Raw genomic sequence first — 15,246 nt, 5'->3', positions numbered from 1 at the left:
CTCTTCTTTGGGTGTGGGGGGGTTTGTGGTTTCTGCTGCTTCCCCAGCACCCCATGAGCCCCCATTGGGCCCCCAAAACCCCCGAACACTCAGGCAGAGCTGCATCCAAGCTTTATTGGGGAAAGCTGGGGGGTCCTGGTGCCCCCCTAGAGCCAGACGTGGTCCTTGCAGTGCTGCACGGCCTGCGGGGGGCCCGGGGGTCAGTGGGGGTGCAGGGGGTGGCAGCCCCCCGTGTCCCCCGTGTCCCCCCCTGTCCCCACTCACCTGGCAGCGCCGCGCCGCCTCCGGGCCCGAGCACCAGAAGATGGGGCCCAGGGCACAGGGGCCCAGGGACAGGGACAGCGCGGGGACAGTGGCGTTCTTGGGGTGCTGTGGGGGACACGGCCATGAGGGGCTGCCCCGAGGGTGGGGGCACCCCCAGGAGCCCTCCCCAGGCTGTGCCCTGTGCGCGCTGGCACTGTCCTCTGCAGGGAGGGTGGCACTGCCTGGGGAGCGCCGTGTGTCCCCGGGGGTGACAGGACAAGCCAGGCTGTGTCCCCAAGGGCTGTGACAGCCCAGGACGTGTCCCCAAGGGCTGTGGCACCCAGGCTGTGTCCCCAAGGGCTGTGACACCCAGGCTGTGTCCCCAAGGGCTGTGACACCCCAGGATGTGTCCCCAAGGGCTGTGACACCCCAGGACGTGTCCCCAAGGGCTGTGACACCCAGGCTGTGTCCCCAAGGGCTGTGACAGCCCAGGATGTGTCCCCAAGGGCTGTGACACCCAGGCTGTGTCCCCAAGGGCTGTGACACCCCAGGACGTGTTCCCAAGGACTGTGACAGCCCAGGACGTGTCCCCAAGGGCTGTGGCACCCAGGCTGTGTCCCCAAGGGCTGTGACAGCCCAGGATGTGTCCCCAAGGGCTGTGACACTCAGGATGTGTCCCCAAGGGCTGTGACACTCCCGGACGTGTCCCCTCAGTGCTGTGCCACCCTGGGCTGTCCTGTTCCCTCCTGGGGCCCGTGCCCCCCGTGTCCCCCTCACCTCGTCCCCGACACAGTCTGCCAGCCGCACCACGATGGCCTCCAGCACCCGGGGCGGTGGCAGCGTCCCCTCGTCCCCGCCGTCCCCGCCGTCGCCGTCGCCGCTGCAGGCCAGGAAGAGGCGGCAGAGCAGGCGCGGCCCCAGGCGGCCCAGCAGCCCCTCGAGGGCCAGCGCCGCGTAGCGCTCGGCCAGGCACTGGCACGCCCCGGCCACGGGCAGCGGCAGCGCCCGGCACAGCCCGGCCACGGCCGCCGCCACCGAGCGCACCGGCACCGCCGCCTCGGCCCGCGCCACCAGCGAGCGGCACAGCCAGCAGCGCGGCAGCGGCAGCGACAGCGGGGACAGCGCCGGGCCCTGCGGGACAGGGAACACTGAGGGGACACTGCAGGGGACAGGGGACAATACAGCCAGAGGGGACACTGCCGGGGACAGCCCGGAGCCTTGCGGGACAGGGGACACTGCATGGGAGAGGGGACACTGCAGGGGACAGGGGACACTAAGGGGACACTGCACAGGTACAGGGGACACTGCAGGGGACAGGGGACACTGCACAGGGACAGGGGACACTGCACCCACTGTGGGCACTCTGTGCCTGTGCCCCCCTGCTGTCCCCGTGTCCCCGTACCTGCAGGTGGCTGCCAGGCCCCTCGAGGACGGGCACAACCCCGGGCTCTCCAAGACACAGGGTCAGCTTGGCACAGACACTCCAGGAGTCCTGCGGGGCACACAGTGTGACCCTGCTGTCCCCAAACCCCCGGTGGCCCTGAGTGCCGCGCTGTGCCCGCTGCCCCCGCGCCCCCAGAGCCCCTCCCGTGTGCCCCGGTGGCACTCACGAGGTGCTGCATGTTCTGGAGGAAGTGATGGACAAGGTCATTAACCACCTTCTTGCACAGGCTCTCCACCAGAGGCATATGGGGGCACGCCAACCCCACCAAGTGATCCAACACCACCTGCACCAGGGCACCGACAGGGACAGGGACAGGCACAGAGACAGGGACAGGGACAGTGAAAGCCACAGTGACACCCACAGTGACACCCACAGTGACAGCCACCACCGCCGTGCTCACCACCACCACACCCCAGCCACAGCCGTCACCGCTGCTGCCCATGGGTGCCACCTGTGGCCATGGCACACACAATGGCACCAACCCTGTCACCTCAGCGCCGTGGCACCCGGCGGGACACGCATGGTGGCATCTGGGACCGTGGCACTCTCAGTGGCAGCCACCACCTCATCGGCCACAGTGGCACCTCCCTGTGCCCAGTGGCACTTGCTGGCACCCACTGTGACACCCGGTGGCACCTGTGCCTGTGGCCCCCATGGTGACACCCCCAGTGTCACTTGTCCCCACCCCAGTGGCACCTCCACGGCCGACACGCTGGAGATGTGGCGCAGTGAGTCCAAGAGCTGCTGGCACACGGCACAGGCGTCCTGCAGGAGAGGACAGGGGGACATGGGGACACGGGGACACAGGGACACGGGGGTCTGGGACATTGGGACACAGGGACACGGGGACACTGGGGTCTGGGACATTGGGAATGGCCACAGAGGAGGACAGGGACGTGGGGAACATGAGGACATGGGGGTGTGGTGGCACAGGGATGTTGGGAGCGGGGACACAGGGGCGTGGGGGAATGGGGACACGGGGACCGAGGGGAATGGGGACATGGGGACATGGGGGGTGGCTGTGGACTCGTTGGTGTGGGACCACGGTGGGAGGACTGGGGCCCCTCTGGAGGTCTGGGGACATTCGGGGAGGGGACACAGGGACGGAGGGAGGGCTGGAGGGACACGGGGGGGTCTCTCACCAGGTCGGGGGCGTCTCTCAGCGCCTCGAGGGGTCCCTGGCCCAGGCGGGGGCAGCGCCCCAGGGCCCCGCAGCGCAGCGCCGTCACCCAGTCCTGGCACCAGGCAGAGGGGGGCACCCCGCAGCCCCCCCCCGGCGCCCCCAAACCTGCGGCCACGGTCAGCACCCGGCCAGGGGGGCCTGGCAGCCCAGGACCCCCCCAGTGCAGCCCCCAAACCCCCCCACCCCACACCAGCGCTTATGGGGGGACCCCTCAGTGAACCGTCCCCATCCAGCACCCATCCCGGGGGGCTCTGGCACCGTGAGCCCACCTCCGAGCACAGAGCACCCCCAGACCCACCCCTGCCCTCCTGGGGGGACCCGGGGGGAAGGGGCCCCCCAGTGACACCCCCGTACCCATCCCACACCCCAAGAGGGCTCCAGACCCCCACCCAAGGGCCCCCTGCCCCCTTTGCCAGGGTCTGCGCCCCCGTCCCTTCAGCGCAGGGTCCGTGAGAGGGGTGCCCGGCTTTGGGAGCACCTGGCTCTGGGGGCGCCCCAGGTGCGGGGGGCACGGGCCCTACCTGGGCTGCTCCCGAGCAGGGCGAGGAGCAGCGGCAGTGCCGGGGCCATGGCTGGGGACAGCACGGGGACAGCGCTGGCACGGCCGAGCCCGCGGCCTCTTAAAGCCCCCGGGGCGGGCGGGACGGCGCCAGCTCACGGGGACAGGTGTGTCACACCCACGGGGACACCGCGGGGCCGCCACCCCCGCCCCGCCGCTCCGCGCTGGCCCCGAGCCCGGGTCCCCTCTCAAGGGCCCCGTGTGCCCGGCAGGGACCCCCTGCAATGTCCCCGCGTCCCCACCGCGTCCCCAGGGCTGTCCCTGAGCTCCCTGTTGGGGTCCACACCGGGCTCCCCATGTCCCCACACCCCCGTGTCCCCCGTGTCCCTCATGTCCCCCATGTCCCTCGTGTCCCCCATATCCCCCGTGTCCCTCATGTCCCCCCTGTCCCCCGTGTCCTTCATGTCCCTCATGTCCCCCATGTCCCTCGTGCCCCCATGTCCCTCGTGTCCCCCATGTCCCCCGTGTCCCCCCCAGCCCTGCCCCTCTCCCAGCCCTGTGCCACCCCCTCCCTGTGCCCCCTGTCCCCTCCCTGTCCCTTCCCGGCAGGTCCCTCCCCGGTCCCCCCTTGACCCCACTTGTCCCTCGAGAGCCCTCAGGGCAGGTGTGGCCCCAGGGGTGGGGCACCTGGCCCAGGTGAGGCTCTGGGATGGCTCCAGGTGCCCTCTGTCACCCTGTGCCCCCCCCGTGTCCCTCTGTCCCCCCCCGTGTCCCTCTGTCACCCCAGTGCCACCCTGTCCTTGTGCCACCCCCGGTCCTTGTGCCACCACCCTCGGTGTCCCCTCCCTTCCCGCAGCAATCCTGGCTCTTTCGTAACCAAATAATTTATTTCCTAACAATCAAACAAGACAGAAATATCCATGGACACGGCAAAAAGATCTCGTAAAACACGGAATTCCTAAAAAAAAAAAACAAAAAAAAAAAAACAAAAAAAAAAAAACAAAAAAACCCCAAACCAAAATTAAAAAAAAACCCGAAAAAAAAACAAAAAAAAACCCCAAAAAACAAAAAACCAAAACCCCAAAAAAGCCAAAAAAAAAAAAAAAAAAAAGCCCAAAAAAAACCCCAAAAAAACACCCAAAGGAAAAAAAAAAAAAAAAAAAAAAAAAGAAAAAGGAGGAAAAAAAAATAAAAAGGAAAAAAGCACCATTCTATTGGCTTGCCACGGGGGTTCAGCCCTGCAGTGGGACAATATTGGGATATTTACATTTACAGCAGGAAACGGGAGCTGAGCCCGTCCCAGCTGGGCTGGAGCCACTGCTTGGGGAGAGCAGAAAGAACAGAAAAAAGGAGGGGAAAAGCACAAACAATCAGAAGTGTCCCAAAGAATAACAAAGCTCGAGTGGAGACGGGGGGTGGCTCCGCTGGACAAATCAAGGATGAAAAGAAAAGGACATTTTGGTGCTTCCTGGGAGCTGGTGGTTTGGGATCTGCATTCCAAGAGGAAAAATAAAGGAAAACCAGCCCCAAAAATGGGGGGGTTTGGTTCCCACCCATCCGTGCCCCGATCCGACTCCCCCCACTCCCTGGATTATTTTTTATTTTTTATGTCACAACCTATAAAAAAGTCCTTCCTGCAGCTTATTTGATAGGAATGCTGGTGGATCAGTGAATTCCAGAGAAGGCTGGCACCACCTCGGGCACCCGGGGGGATTCCGGGCTAGTGCAGAGTTCTGGGGGTCCTGGAGCTCAGCCCCACAGTGCAAAGGGCTGGCAGGGGCAGCCTGGGCTACGAGGGGGAAAAGGGGAAAAAAGGGGACAAAAGGCATTGGGAACCCGGAAAGGCACAAAGCTGCCAAAACCCCTCATTTGTGCTGAGGCCGAACCTTCAGAATGCCCAAAACCGACCAAAAATCAATGTCTGGTACCTCTGGAAGGGCCTGCCCAGAGCTGGGATTCCCCAGCTGGAGGCAAAGCCGCCCCAGCAGCTGCTCTTCCTCTTTTCCTCTGTCTTTTCCACCTTTTTGCCTTTTCCCCCCTCTTTTTGGCGGTGCAGGGGTTGAGCTCAGGTGCCCAGGGTCTGTGACAACGCCAGAGGGTGGAAAATTCCAGCAGCTTTGAAGGAAAATTCCTTGTGGTTTGGTTTTTTTTTTTTTTTTTTCCCCTCTCTTATGAGCCAGCACATGGAAAAAAAGAGGCAAAATCTGGGGGATTTGGGCAACTTGTGGGGCCTGTGGGTTCCCATGTGAGACAGGAATGGGATTGGGGAAGGGAAGGGAAGGGAAGGGAAGGGAAGGGAAGGGAAGGGAAGGGAAGGGAAGGGAAGGGAAGGGAAGGAAAGGAAAGGAAAGGAAAGGAAAGGAAAGGAAAGGAAAGGAAAGGAAAGGAAAGGAAAGGAAAGGAAAGGAAAGGAAAGGAAAGGAAAGGAAAGGAAAGGAAAGGAAAGGAAAGGAAAGGAAAGGAAAGGAAAGGAAAGGAAAGGAATAAGGAGGAAAGGAACGAAAGGGGAAAGAAAAAAAGGAAGGGAAGGGGAAAGGACCCAGGAAAGGGAGAAGCACCGGGGTCTCCTGCCGCCCAGCCATCCCCAGCACTCCCCGGCGCATCCGCCGCCCTGCAGCACCGGCATTTCCTGAGAGGCACCGGCAGAGGCTCCGGGCTCCGTCCCCGCCCGGCCCCGGGGGCTGGGGACGCCTCGGACCGGCCAGGGGCCAGGGGAAGGAGCCGCGAGCAGAGCTCTCCGCGTCTCCACAAGCCAAAAGGGGTGGGAAAGCTCCCTGCAGTGCGCTGGGACACGAACCCACACCACGGCCGGGAACCGCCCTCCCTGCGGCGGCTTCTGGAACCTTCCAGGAGCCCGGACCGAGCCCGGGCGGACGGAGCGGAGAACCCCGCGGGGTTATTGCTGAGCAGAGGCATCATCTTTGTGCTGAGGGGGTGGAGAGAGGCCCCGGCTCCCTCCGAGGTAGAGAAGCTGTCCCCGAGAGGATGGGGAGGGGATTCCGGGGTCTGCAAGGCCGTGCCACGCTCCCGGAGCGGCACAGGAGCCCAGGGCTCCGAGCCTGCCCCGGCCACAACGCTCCAGGGCTGGCGAGGCGTCCCCGAAGGTTTAGAGTCGGGCAAGGCAGCCCCGACTGACCCCAAACGCCGCTCCCGGTTCCGCGCACGGGAACTCGCAAAGCACCGGCTGCGTCCGGGATCCGCTCCCGAAAACCCTCGGCTTGTCCTGAGGATGGAGGGGACGCGGGGGCGGTGACGGCCTGGGGAGGATCCAGCGCAGGCTCCTGAGGCCGCTGCTATTGCCGGGACAGTCCCGGGGGCTCCAAGGCGGGCAGAGAGGAGCCCCGGGAGAAAACGGAGCCCCGGGAGCAAACGGAGATCCGGGAGCAGAGCAGGCGGTGCAAACGGAGCCCCGGGAGCAAACGGAGCCCCGGGAGCGGGCGGGCCGGCGGGGGTTTCCGTGCAGGGAATGCTGGCGGGGTCGCTGTCGCTGTCGCTGTGCTGGCTGATGCCAGGCCAGGGAAGCGCTCCCTACACGCCCGCGGGAACCTTCCTGCCGCCCGCCTGCTTGGCCCGCGTCCCGCCGGAGCTGGCGTAGCCCTCGTCGCTGCCCAGGCTCTGCAGGCTGCCGCGCTCGTCCGAGTCGCTGGGGCTGCTGCTGCTCCAGTCCAGCTCGGCCGGGAGGTCGTCCGTGCTCTCCACGTCCACGTCCATCTCCTCTGCCGGGGACACGGGCGGCGTTGGGGCTCCGGCGGGGCCGGGGCTGCCCGCGGCCGCGCCCCGCGCCGGGCTCTCACCTTGCTCCGAGTCGGAGCGCTCGGAGGAGACGCTGGAGCCGATGCTGTCGATGCGGACCCGCTCCATGCCCAGCTTCTCCAGCTGCCGCTGCAGGTGCCGCTGCTCCCGCTGCAGCTGCTCGATCTGGTGCAGGGCTCGGCGCTCCTGGTCCTCCAGCTTCTGCGGGGAACACGGCACCCTGAGCCCGGGATTCCCTCGGGACAGGGCACCCTGAGCCCGGGATTCCCTCAGAACCACCCGGGATTTCCACCCAATTCACTCCGGCTCCCAAGGGGCTCCCATCTTCAGCATGCTTGGGATGTGGATGGAGCCGTAAGGATTCCAACCCTCCCAGTTATCCCAGCCCAGTGCTGGCTCTCTCACAGTTATCCCTGCCTGGTGTCAGGGCTCTCCCAGTCATCCCAGTCCAATTCAGAACTAGCCCAGTTATCCCCAGCCCCATCCCAGCGCTCCCGCCATCATCCCGTCATGATCCCAATGCTCTCCCCATCACCCCAGCCCCATCCCAGCGCTCTCCCAGTTACCCCAGTGCTCTCCCAGTTACCCCAGCCCCATCCCAGCCCATGCCCCATCCTGGGATGCTGCTCCGGTGCTGGATCCCGTTCTGGGCTCACCTGGATGTGGAGCCTGGCCCTGGTGAGCAGGCTGAGCGTGGTGTGCCGCCCGGCCGCCGCGCCCAGGGGCACCAGCCCCTTCAGCCTCTCCAGGCACAGCCGGAGCTGGGCTCGCCTGCAAAGGGGGGAACACAGCTGCCTCGGCTTCCCAAGGGCCATTCCCACCCCGCTGCTGGGGAAACGGGCTGCTGGGGGCTGGACCCCACCAGGAGCCTCCCCAGCGCCTGCGGATGCCAGAAACTGGGAGAGAATGCAGCCAGGCAAAAGGAAAAGCTCCTGGATAATCCCTGCTGGCTGCTGGGGGGGATCCCAGGCAGCAAAATGCCAATGGCCTCGTGATTCTGGGTGAGAATGCCCACTTTTGGTCATTCTCCTCCATCTCAGGAGGGCTGTGTAAGAGCTGAGGCTGCCCAGGCTAACACCCAGCAGCACATCCCTTGGGAGTGCTTCCTTTCCCTATTTTTAGCAGGAACAAGGTGGTTTTGGACACAAAAGCCCCAGATCCCTGCAGGAGCACTGGCTGTTCTCCAGGAATCCTCCCTCTTCCTGCAATATCTGGGTTTTCTCTGCTTTGCCAGGTTAGGGCAGGAGGGAAGCTCCAGCTCCTGGAGGAAATCCCTTTTTCTGCTGGAAAAAAGGGATTTCCTTTTTTCCCAGTTTCCCCGTGCTCCCAGCAGGTCCCAGCCTCCCCGTGCCCATTCCCAACCCCGGGATGTAGGTCAGGTCCTTGGCAAGGGGGTGTAACACCCATCCCTGAACCGCCTGATCCCGGGCAGCTCCAAAGGGATTTTGCAAGGACCTGCTGGTCTTGTTTGGGATATGCTGGGAGGCAACAGGGATTTCCTCACCCAAAGGGCCTCGGGATGGCAACACAGCCCAAAAAAGTGGGATTTACTCGGGGTAAATCCCAAACTGCAGCTGGCTCAAAGATGAGCCTGTGAAAAGATAATTTTCCTGAACAAGCAGGGCTGTGGAGATGGAGGTGGTTCCCAACAACCAAGGACAGGGAATGCTTGCATCCTTGGTGTCCTTTATCCCCTTCCTTCCCTCCCAAGCCATCTCAGGATGGTGGAACACCCCTGGAAAAGCAATAATTGCCCCCAGCCCAGCTCCTGACACCCCCTGGCACTCACCTGTTCTTCTCCATCTCATTGTGTGTCGACCTGGAAGAGAAGGAAGGAGTTATTGACTCCTCTGGCTGATTGGGGATTAGCACTTGGGATTAACGTGTGGGAATTAGCAAAGGCTCCCTGCAAAAGCTGCACACCCCAGAGCTCCCCACCCAGACGTGGTGAGTGCCAGCAAAAGGGTCAGGAAAACCATGAAATGGGATTGTAAACCTGAGACTCCTGAGTTTTAGAGCTGGGGGTGGGATCTACAGCTCATCCCTGTCCCCCAAACCAGGAATGTCAATTGGGAAAAGCCTTCCCTCAAAAAAAGCACAGAGCAGCTCTGGAGGAGACCCCAAACACAGGAAACCCACAACAAACCCCCCTGAAGCTCCCAAATTCCACAGAGCTGGGAAAATGTGGAAAACAATCCAGGACTGGCTTTTCCTCCACTGAAATCCAGGAGGAAACCACAGTCCCAGGGAGGAGCTGCCTCCCTGCCCTGACTTCCCAACACCTCCAGGAGCTCTACTCCAGTTTGGGGGAAATGTTGTGATGTGCCTGAAAATATAAATTGGGAATAACCCAGGGGCTGTTGGGATGGGGATTTCTACTGGGATGGCCCTGGGGGACCTGGGAGGGCTGGAAAAACAAGGATGTCACCAAAGGGAAATGAGGGATGGCACCAAAGGGAAAGGCAGGGATGTCACCAAAGAGAAAATCGAGAATGTCACCAAAGGGAAAATGAGGGATGTCCCAAACAGAAAGCAGGGATGGCACAGAAGGGAAAGGCAGGGATGTCACCAAAGGGAAAATGAGGGATGTCACCCAAAGTAAAAGCAGGGATGTCACCACCACAGCAGTGGGAGATGCTCTCCCAGGTCTCCATCCCTTCTCCAGCCTTTCCTGCTGGATCACCCTGCTCCAGGGGCTTTTGGGCCCCATCTCCCACGTCCCCAGAAATGTCCCATCCCAGCAGAGACATCTCCCACCCCAGGGGGATTCTCCTGGCACGCTGGAAGGGCTCAGCTCCTGGGCAGGGCCTCCCTTCCATTCCTCCCTGGATAAATGTTTCACACCCAGCCCTTTACCAAGAGGCTGCCATGAGCTGCAGCTTTATGGGTTTGTTCCTTCATTCTAAATTATCCAAACACTTCCTGAGCACAGGTACAGACAGGGGTGAAGCTCCCATCACCTCCACAACCGCTAATTACAAATCCATCCTCTTTTCTGCCTGGATCCTTCCTGGAATGGCTCTTTTCTCTTCAGGACTTGCATTCACCATCACCAATATTTAGAGGGGAAACAAAATGAACGGACTGATGGATTTAAACTCTGGATGAATCAAACAGGGACAGAGGGGCCGGCAGCCTCACCCCGGGGCAGGAGGAGCTCCCACATCCTCTCCCCACAGAGCCGCTGGTTTGGGTTCCCAGCACTCTGAGCCTCAGCTGATCACCAGCTTTCCCTTCGGAATGTGTTGTTTTATTGCCCGAAACCCCAACGGGCGGGCCCAAAGCAAAGCAAATATCCCCAAAGCAGTGAGTCCAGGCGGGACAAACCCCCGGAGCCCGCGGGATTCCGCCCCCCGAGGGGCTCCCGAGCCCGGCCCGGCCCCGGGGCACCGGGGAGCCGCGAGCTGCCAAAGGTCGGGGCGGCGGCGCCGCGCAGGCGGGAGCGCTCCCGAGCAGGAAAAGGTGACAGGTGTGCTGCCACCAGCGCCGGCTCCTCCCTGGCACCTGGGGACGTGTCGGGATGGGGCTGCTGTGCGGGGCTGGGGACGCGGCCCGGAGCCACGAGCAGCTGCGGGGAGGGGATTGCAGGGGGCGATGAAGGCTCCGGGTGCGGGGTTCGCTCCGGAATTCAGTGCGGGTTCTGCAGCTTGGAGAAAAGGATTTAAACCAGCGGGGAGCAAGCACAGAGGGACCGGGGAGGGTCTGGGGTGACTCAGGAGGTGACAGGAGGGTCCCCGCCAGCCCTGCCCGGCTCGGTGACAGCAGCAGCTCTCCGGGCCGGTCACCCCGGGACAGGAAGGTGCCACCCACGGTGTCACACCCGCTGACAGGTGGACTTTGGTGACAGCAGAGCCGCACCCAGCGCTGTCACACACCCGGCGACAACAGGAGCTGCCCGAGCCCCCGAGCCCATGGCGGCGGGGTCTGTCACACACACCGGGGACAGGAGGGTGCCCCGGCACGGTGACACCCCCGGGACGGCCCCACCGGGGCCCGGGTTACCGGGGAACCGGCCCGGCCCGGTGCCAGCGGGGACGGGAGCCCCGGGCCCGGGGCACACCTGGGCACAGGGGGACCGGCAGGCACCGAGCAGCACCGTGACAGGAGGGTGCCCCGGGCCTGCCGCACCCCCGGTGACAGCGGCAGCGGGGCGGTGACCCCGGGCCGGCCCGGCAGCAGCGGCCTGGCCGGACACGGAGCCCCGCGGGCCCGTCCCCCCCGGAGCCAGCGGGGACACCCCGGGCCGGGCGGGGCCGCGCGGGGCCGGAGCTGCCCCGGCCGGGCCCCACAACGGCCGGGCCCCTCCGGGCCGGTCCCCCCGCCCCGCCCGGTGCCGCCGTCACCTGCCGCCGCCGCCGCTCCTCCGGGCCTTGGCGCGGCGCCGCGGGGCCTCGCCGTCCTTCCCGCCGGGCCACAGCGAGGCGTAACCGTGCTCGGCTTCTGCGGAGACACAACGGCGGGCGCGGGTCACGGCGGGGCCCGGCCGGGGGCGCCGCCGGGGGCACCGCGGGGGCGGCGCGGGGGGTACCTCGCTCCCGCCGCTCCAGGAACTCGGCGGCCTCCAGCAGCATCTGGATGCCGAGGCGGGGGGGGGCGGCCATGGCGGGGCCGGGACGGGCCGCGACCGGCGGCGGGGGGGGAGCGGCGGCCTCTGCCCGCCCCGAGCGCCGCTCCGCCAGACCCCGCGCGCGCCACGCCCCCGGCGCCGCTCATTGGCGGAGGCTGGGACAGGCCCCGCCCGGCCCCTCCGCTGATTGGAGGATGACGGGCAGGCCCCGCCCCGCGCCTCCACGAGCGGCGGAGAGGGAGCGTGGCCGCGCCTGAGGACACGCCCCCCGCCCGCTACTATTGGATGAGAGCGCCACGCCCTCCTGCCATTGGCCCGACCCTCCCCGGCGGCGCCCCGCCCACACGACCGGCCCCGCCCCGCTGGCCGCACGCTCTGCCCTGACTCACTTCCTGCCGCTCAGCCAATGGCGAGGCCGGACGGGCGAGGGGGCGGGGCCTCGGGTACGTCGGGCAACGTAAGCACGGACAGGGACAGGGACAGAGACCCCCGGGATGGGGACAGGGACCACCGGACACGGACCCTCGGGATGGGGACAGGGACAGGGACCCCGGGATGGGGACAGGGACCACCGGATACGGACCCTCGGGATGGGGACAGGGAACCCAGGGACAGGGACCCCGATATGGGGACAGGGACCACCGGACACGGACCCTCGGGATGGGGACAGAGACCCCCTGTGTAGGGACCCCCAAATCGAGAACCACCCCCAACCCCAGGCAGGGCTCAGAGCACCCAAATCCCCTCCCAAAACCCAGAGCACCCCAATCCCACTGCCCCCATGTGGGCTCCCCAAAATCCGTGTCAGCCCCAAGGATTTGTGGGAAAGGGGGAATGCAGGCCCTGCTTTATCTCTGAATGATAGAAATTGAAGGAAAAAAATACATCTGGGGTTTTATTAACAGGGAAACAAACCAAAACTGGGGAAAACACAGCAAAAATCCCAGCCAGAAACTGACCTTTGTTGTAAAAAAAAAAACCAACAAACAAATATCTAGGAACTTGTGGCGGGTCTGGGTGTGGGATTTGTTAGGAATAACCCAAATTCCACTGGAATCCAGCACGGGAACCACCCAGGAGAGTGCAGGGAGGAGAAATCCTTCCGTGGTGGGAGCCTGTGCCAGCGTCAGGCGATGAAATCCAGGGGCCTGTTGAATCCTCCTTTCCTGTTCATGTATTGCCTGGGCGAGGATGGAGCCAGAGTCAGCCCCAAATCTGGGGAAATCGGGACAAAAACACCCAGAGGAACCCACATGGGAACTCAATTCCCCAGGGATTTGAGCAAAAGGAGGGCAGGAAGGCTCCCAGCGAGGAGCTGCTGCAGAGGAGCCCAGGTGCCAGCAGAAAGGGAGCAGAATTGACAATCAGGGTGGTTTTTGGGGACAAAGCAGGCGAGCAGTGTCACTTTGCTCTGCTCTGATCCTTGCTGGGCACATCTCAGCTGTTCCTAAGGTGCTCCTCACTCCTCATCCTCCTGATTTCCCCATTCCCAGGGAGATCTGGAGAGCTCTCACCTCTGTTTCTGAGTCTAAACCTCACCAAACAATCTCCTCTCTCCATCCCAAAGCAGGACACGCACCTGTACTTCCTCTTCTGGGACACGTTGATGGCGTAGGCATTGGCAGCACCATCCACCTTCTTCCCCTGAGGAGAAACGCCCCAAAATCCCATGGATTACCCCCAAACAGGGCAGCTGGCACCGCAGAGCCCCTGGAGTGGCGCTCACCTTGGTGGTATCAAAGGAGGCAAACCCCATCATCTTCATCATCTCGATCTCCTCCTCTGTCTTGCCCTGCAAATCCTCCTCTGGGGGGAGAAAATCGGGGATTGAGCTAACACAGATGTTGGGATGCCCAAAAACCCAGGTGTCCCTGGGCTGGTCCTGGCCCCGGGGGACACCCAGGGGTGCTCCAAGAGGGAGATCCCCCCTCACCTGTGATCTGCCGCTCCTTCTTGGAGTCCTTGAGCTCCTTCTTCTCCTCGTCCCGGCGCTCCTTGGGCCGTACTGGTGACGAGGAGCTGGAGCGGTGCCGGCGCGGGGACCTGCTGGGGCGCAGAGCTGGGGCTGCAATTCCCACCTGGAGCTCCTGCTGTCCCCAGGCCACCCAGCGTGCCCTCACCGAGCTGTGCCCACCCCACACCGGTGCCCCTGCCCTCACCTGGATGTCCCTGCCCTCACCTGGATCATCCCTGCCTTCACTTAGATCATCTCTGACATCACCTGGATGTCCCTGCCCTCACCTGGATCATCCCTGATATCACTTGGATGGTCCCTGCCCTCACCTGGACCATCCCCAACCTCACCTGGATCGCCTCCGGTGCGGGGAGCGGGAGCGGCTCCTCCTCCTGTCCCTGTCCCGGGACCGCGATCGCTCCCGCCGCCGCCGGTCCCTGTCCCGGGACGTGGAGCGCGAGCGCCGCCGCTCTGCCCGGGGAAGGCAGGCTCAGCTGCTGCTCCGTGCCCGCTTCCCGAAGGGAATCCCACAGAAACCCCGGCCCCGGCCCGGGACTGCCCTTCCCACCCCGTCAGGGACCCCTTGGGCACCCCCAGGAGGGAGCAGCAGGACAAATCTCCAGATGGAGCGGGGGAATGATCCGGGGGGAATCACCCGGGGGGATCAGCCAGGAGGGGAGGGAGGATGGTCCCCAAAACCTGAGCCAGGTGGAGAGGGGTGTGAGGAAAGGAAGAGAAGGAGAGGAGGAGGAGAAGAAGGAAAAGGAGAGGAGGAAGAGGAAAAGAGGAGGAGGAGAAGGAAGCAGAGAAGAAGCGAAGGAATAGAGAAGGATGAGAAGGAAGAGGAGGATGAGGGAGGCAGTCTCTGCTCTCCCCCAGAGCGAGGAACCGGGGCCTCCCCGCCCTGAGGGTCTCAGTCCCCCCTACCCCCGGCCCTTCCACCACGATCTCCCCACGCCCCGGGTTCCCCCTGACCTCCCCGGCCATTCCCGTCCCTCCCCGGCTCCCCCCGGTGCCCCGGTGCCTCCTCACCCCGCCGCGGCGGTGACCGGGAGCGGCTGCGGCCCATGGCCGCCCCTCAGCCCCGCGCTGCTGCTCCCACGGCGCCGCCGGCCCGAGGGACCCGGCTGAGGGGAGCCGGCTAAGGGGACCCGGCTGAGGGGAACGGGCCCGAGGGACCCGGCTGAGGGGAACGGGATGGAGGGACCCAGCTGAGGGGAGCCGCCTAAGGGGACCCGGCCTGAGGGGACCGGGCCCGAGGGACCCGGCTGAGGGGACCGGGCCCGAGGGACCCAGCTGAGGGGAGCCGCCTAAGGGGACCCGGCCTGAGGGGACCGGGCCGGCGGGGCCGGTCAGCACCGCATCGGGACGCACCGGGCCGGTCCCGCCGCTCGCCCCGAGAGCCCGCCCAGGCCGGAACGAGAGGGGACAGCCGGGAGGAAGAGGAGGGCTGGGAGGAGGAGAGGGCAGGAAGGGGAGGGGAGGAAGGCGGGGCCGTTACCGTCACCGTCCGCAGGCCGCTGCTCGCACCGGCCCGGCCCGGGGCCTGTCCCGAGCGTGTCGGCTTCGGTGATGGGGGGTTCACGAGGGGCTTCTGTGAGAA

General features: G+C 64.5%; 3 protein-coding genes across 4 annotated transcripts; all 3 read right to left on the bottom strand.

The window, feature by feature from the left end:
- Positions 1 to 99: 99 nt before the first annotated feature.
- On the bottom strand, positions 100 to 3,450 carry SFTPB (surfactant protein B). The gene is made up of 8 exons (XM_058820316.1): positions 3,392 to 3,450; positions 2,830 to 2,975; positions 2,384 to 2,452; positions 1,854 to 1,970; positions 1,646 to 1,735; positions 1,021 to 1,374; positions 265 to 369; positions 100 to 182 (listed from the first exon to the last, which is right to left on the bottom strand). The coding sequence occupies exons 1-8, from the start codon at positions 3,438 to 3,440 to the stop codon at positions 147 to 149; spliced, it is 966 nt and encodes a 321-aa protein (XP_058676299.1). The 5' UTR covers positions 3,441 to 3,450; the 3' UTR covers positions 100 to 146.
- A 3,447-nt stretch (positions 3,451 to 6,897) lies between these two features.
- On the bottom strand, positions 6,898 to 11,723 carry MXD1 (MAX dimerization protein 1). The gene is made up of 5 exons (XM_058820266.1): positions 11,651 to 11,723; positions 11,466 to 11,562; positions 8,912 to 8,941; positions 7,779 to 7,893; positions 6,898 to 7,323 (listed from the first exon to the last, which is right to left on the bottom strand). Exons 1-5 carry the CDS (start codon positions 11,721 to 11,723, stop codon positions 6,898 to 6,900), a joined length of 741 nt encoding a protein of 246 aa, XP_058676249.1.
- An 861-nt stretch (positions 11,724 to 12,584) lies between these two features.
- Positions 12,585 to 15,118, bottom strand: SNRNP27 (small nuclear ribonucleoprotein U4/U6.U5 subunit 27). 2 transcript variants are annotated; one of them, XM_058820293.1, is made up of 7 exons: positions 14,969 to 15,118; positions 14,676 to 14,883; positions 13,994 to 14,114; positions 13,623 to 13,735; positions 13,416 to 13,495; positions 13,269 to 13,333; positions 12,585 to 12,870 (listed from the first exon to the last, which is right to left on the bottom strand). In XM_058820293.1, the coding sequence occupies exons 2-7, from the start codon at positions 14,710 to 14,712 to the stop codon at positions 12,816 to 12,818; spliced, it is 471 nt and encodes a 156-aa protein (XP_058676276.1). In that variant the 5' UTR covers positions 14,713 to 14,883; positions 14,969 to 15,118; the 3' UTR covers positions 12,585 to 12,815. The 2 variants fall into 2 exon arrangements, with proteins under 2 accessions (XP_058676276.1, XP_058676277.1); XM_058820294.1 differs by having other exon boundaries at positions 13,623 to 13,732.
- Positions 15,119 to 15,246: the final 128 nt, after the last annotated feature.

Source organism: Ammospiza caudacuta, chromosome 26 (assembly GCF_027887145.1).
Source record: "Ammospiza caudacuta isolate bAmmCau1 chromosome 26, bAmmCau1.pri, whole genome shotgun sequence".
Lineage (NCBI taxonomy): Eukaryota > Metazoa > Chordata > Aves > Passeriformes > Passerellidae > Ammospiza > Ammospiza caudacuta.
Note: the sequence above shows the minus strand (reverse complement) of the source record. Positions and strands in the feature narration are given on the sequence as shown.